The sequence below is a fragment of the Limanda limanda genome, chromosome 4 (genome assembly GCF_963576545.1).
Source record: "Limanda limanda chromosome 4, fLimLim1.1, whole genome shotgun sequence".
Classification (NCBI taxonomy): domain Eukaryota; kingdom Metazoa; phylum Chordata; class Actinopteri; order Pleuronectiformes; family Pleuronectidae; genus Limanda; species Limanda limanda.
This window is the reverse complement of record NC_083639.1, coordinates 31,812,493-31,816,560: the sequence shown is the minus strand read 5'-3', so window position 1 is coordinate 31,816,560 and position 4,068 is coordinate 31,812,493. Positions and strand designations below refer to the sequence as shown.

The window sequence follows — 4,068 nt, the reverse complement described above, 5'->3', positions numbered from 1 at the left end:
ACAGTACACACAAACACACACACACACAGACACACACCTTACACACACACACACACACACACACACACACACACACACACACACACACACACACACACACACACACACACACACACACACACACACACACACACACACACACACACACACACACACACACACACACACTCACAGAGCCTTCCTGCAGTTCCTCACAGCTGGGATCAGTCTCAGTCGACCCTGGACTGATGTTTTGAACTTCTTCAGATCCAACTCATCCAGAACCTCCTCTGACATCTGCAGCATGTAGGCCAGAGCTGAGCAGTGGATCTCAGAGAGTTTCTCCTTTGATCTGTTCCCTGACGTCAGGAACTGTTTCATCTGCTGATGAACTGAGTGGTCGTTCATCTCAGTCAGACAGTGGAAGATGTTGATGCTTCTGTCAGGAGAAATGTCATCACTCTTCATCTCCTTCAGGTTGTTGATGACTCTCTGGATGATCTCTGGATTGTTCTCTGTCCGACCCAGCAGGCCTCCTAAGACTCTCTGGTTGGACTCCAGACTGAGGCCGTGAAGGAAGCGAACAAACAGGTCCAGATGACCATTTGTACTGGAGAGGGATTTCTTCATGGTTCTCTTCAGGAGGTCATCCAGGGAGAAGGTACTGTCTGTGTCCACATATGTTCCCAAGAAGTTCTTGAGTTCTTCTGTGTTCCTCTCGGTGTAACAGTGGAACATGTAGACTGCAGCCAGAAACTCCTGAACGCTCAGATGAACAAAGCAGTAGACTGATTTCTGGAAGATCACACACTCTCTTCTGAAGATCTCAGTACAAACTCCTGAGTACACCGAGGCCTCTGTGACATTAAGACCACAGCGCTCGAGGTCTTCTTGGTAGAACATGATGTTTCCTTCCTCCAGATGTTTAAGTGCCAGCCTCCCCAGCTTCAGGAGAACATCCCTGTCAGCCTCCGTCAGCTGCTGTGGACTCGTCTCATGTCCCTCACCGTACTTGCTGTTCTTCCTCTTTGTCTGAACCAGCAGGAAGTGTGAGTACAGGTCAGTCAGGGTCTTGGGCAGCTCTCCTCTCTGGTCTGTGGTCAACATGTGCTCCAGAACTGTAGCACTGATCCAGCAGAAGACTGGGATTTGACACATGATGTGGAGGCTCCTGGACGTCTTGATGTGGGAGATGATTCTGCTGCACAGCTCTTCATCACTGAATCTCCTCCTGAAGTACTCCTCCTTCTGGGCGTCAGTGAAGCCTCGTACTTCTGTGACCCTGTCCACACATGCAGGAGGGATCTGATTGGACGCCGTAGGTCTGGAGGTTATCCAGACGAGAGCCGAGGGAAGCAGATTCCCCCGGATGAGGTTTGTCAGCAGCACGTTGACTGATGACCTCTGTGTGACCTCAGACACAAGCTCCCTGTGGTTGAAGTCCAGAGAAGGTCTGCTTTCATCCAGGCCGTCAAAGATGAACAAAGGTTTACAGACAGCGAGCGTCTCTGCCGTGAGCTTCTGTAACGCTGGATGGAAAACACGGAGCAGCGTGAGGAGACTGTGCTGCTGGTCCTTCACCAGGTTCAGCTCCCTGAACGAAAGCACAGTCAGCAGACCCACATCCTGGTTCTCTAAACCCTCTGCCCAGTCCAGAGCGAACTTCTGCACCGAGAAGGTTTTTCCAACGCCAGCGACGCCGTAGGTCAGGACGACTCTGATGCTGCTCTGCTGGTCAGTGGAGGCTTTAAAGATGTCGTGGCACCTGATGGGAGTGTCGTGGAGGATCTTCATCTTGGAAGCCGTCTCAAGCTGCCTCACCTCATGTTGAGTATTAACCTCTTCACTCTGTCCCTCTGTGATGTAGAGCTCAGTGTAGATCCTGTTGAGGAGGGTTCTACTTCCTGTTGCATCACTTCCTTCAGTCACATGTTCACATCTCCTCCTCACACTGAGCTTATGTTCATCTAAAACCTCCTGCAGACCACGATCTGCTGAAAGACAAGAAACAATGTCAGAGACAGAGAATCTGAGAATCTGCTGATTGTTTTCATCAGATACAGAAAAACTACAGAAAAAAAAAGCTTTTTAACTTTGTGCTTTTCTAACGATGTTAAATGTTGATGCTGTATGAAGGAACAAAATAAAACCACATGTGCTGTTGTCAGAAGTGAAGACATCAGCAGACACATGTACAGTGCTGCTCTGACCGGCTGTCTGACCTCCAGCTCCTGTTCTGGATCGTTTTCCACACTGGGGACAGGAGGAGTCTCCTGAAGAACCAGGTATGGTCCCAGTATGAGGTGATGCACTGTCTGCAGAACCAGTGTCCACAGCTGGTGGAGACTGGATCCTTCAGGACGTCCTGACACGAAGCACAGCAGGACGACTGCTCCTCCTCAGAAACATGACTCCTCTTCCTCTCCCTGTGAAGACATGTCCTGATAACTCACATGTCACAGTCACAGGTTTTGTTTTCACCCAGTATGTTTGTGTTGGTTTGTTAGTGGGATTATAAAAAACACAGATTACCAGTAAACTTGGTGGAAGGTTGTGGTCTGTGAACCAGATCGGGGGGGGGGTGGGGGGGGTGGTCCTCTTTCACAGACATGTTCAGAGGACTGATGTTTACCAGTGTGTGGAATTTGGTGCAGATCCAAATCAAAATGAGTCTCTAGTGGATTTCAAAGTGGTTTCATTCTTGGTGGAGGTCTGAGCCATAGATATCGTATATAAACACTAGATGTCTCGGCCGCGTTACAAAATAAACTATTAAATTGTTTAGAAAAATAACAAAATTATTCATAAGTATGCAGTGTCATAACTACATATATAGTTATGGTTATTTAAAAAGTACGCACCACTACAACACAATGTTTTGGGTGAGCGAGCCGCCTATTGCAAGATGGCCGCCATGTGGTGACGTTCGACTCAGTTGGCCGAGACATCGAGTGTTTATAAATATATATCTATGGTCTGAGCTCTTTGAGTGATTCTGAGAGATTAGTCACCAACTTCAATGAAGCTGTGTCCTAATGCAGGGGCCACACTAGAGGAAACTAGATCCTCTTCAGAGCAGGTCCCAGTAGAAACAGTCTCTTACTCTGTGTGTGAGGGTCCAGGTTCATTACTGAAGAGTAGAGGATGATCCATGGACCAGTCACTCTTCAGAGACAGACAGCTGGACCCTGGAGACTCTGCTCTCAGTCTGTGGTCCTGACCTCTGCAAACACAAACATGTTTTTATTCAGAACACATTGTCGTGGAAATTTATCATGAGACTTGAAATAATGAGTTTCCGGAGTTGCCTCAGAGTTTTAATTATTAGCTTTGCAGAGGGTTACACAGCCAGCAGCAGCTCAGAGTGTAACCACGAGAAGTTAAAAAGGAAGGTTTTTATACAATGTGATCAACAGGAAACAAAACAGAAAGCAGACAGGACCGTCTGGCATCACTGTTACAAAAAGAGGAATCAAACACACAGTTGCACAAATAAAAGTCAACAGGAGGATGTTGTATCAGCTCAGTGCACAGAAAACAGTCACAACAGTTATAAGACATTGATCAGTGACATTTTCAATTACAACATCATTCACTGGTTCATTCTGTGAGGATTCAGTTTGGAGTTTTACATGTTTGTAGCAGGTCTCTTACTCTGTGTGTGAGGGTCCAGGTTCATTACTGAAGGATATAGGCTGTCCCATGGACCAGTCACTCTTCAGAGACACACAGCTGAACCCTGGAGACTCTGCTCTCTCCTCTTCCTCCTCATAACCACTCATCTTCAGTCTGAGAGGAAAAACACTGTGAGCTCAAACACACAATGAAGCCAGGTTCGTAAACTCAGTGTTTCTTCAAATATAACAGAGTCAACCCTCCTACACTGTTTCCCTGTTGTCACGGTAACCTGAGACAGTTGTAGGTTTAATGTGTTGGACTCAGCCAATCACAGCGTTGAGTCAAACTGTTGATTTACTGACAGAAGTTCATCCTGAATCTTCTTCTCTCTAAAATCCACGAGCAGAAAACTGACTCAGAGTCAGTGACAGTGAAATAATATGAATGAATAATATAAATGTTGCTGAACAC

General features: G+C 46.9%; 1 protein-coding gene across 1 annotated transcript; it reads right to left on the bottom strand.

Moving 5' to 3' along the window:
* Positions 1-161: 161 nt before the first annotated feature.
* Positions 162-2,257, bottom strand: LOC133000453 (NLR family CARD domain-containing protein 3-like). The gene is made up of 2 exons (XM_061070394.1): positions 2,202-2,257; positions 162-1,970 (listed from the first exon to the last, which is right to left on the bottom strand). The coding sequence occupies exon 2, from the start codon at positions 1,771-1,773 to the stop codon at positions 169-171; it is 1,605 nt and encodes a 534-aa protein (XP_060926377.1). The 5' UTR covers positions 1,774-1,970; positions 2,202-2,257; the 3' UTR covers positions 162-168.
* Positions 2,258-4,068: the final 1,811 nt, after the last annotated feature.

Coding starts and splice junctions, on each gene's coding strand:
- LOC133000453 (XM_061070394.1), bottom strand. CDS start 1,773: ATGAAGATCCTCCACGACACTCCCATCAGGTGCCACGACATCTTTAAA.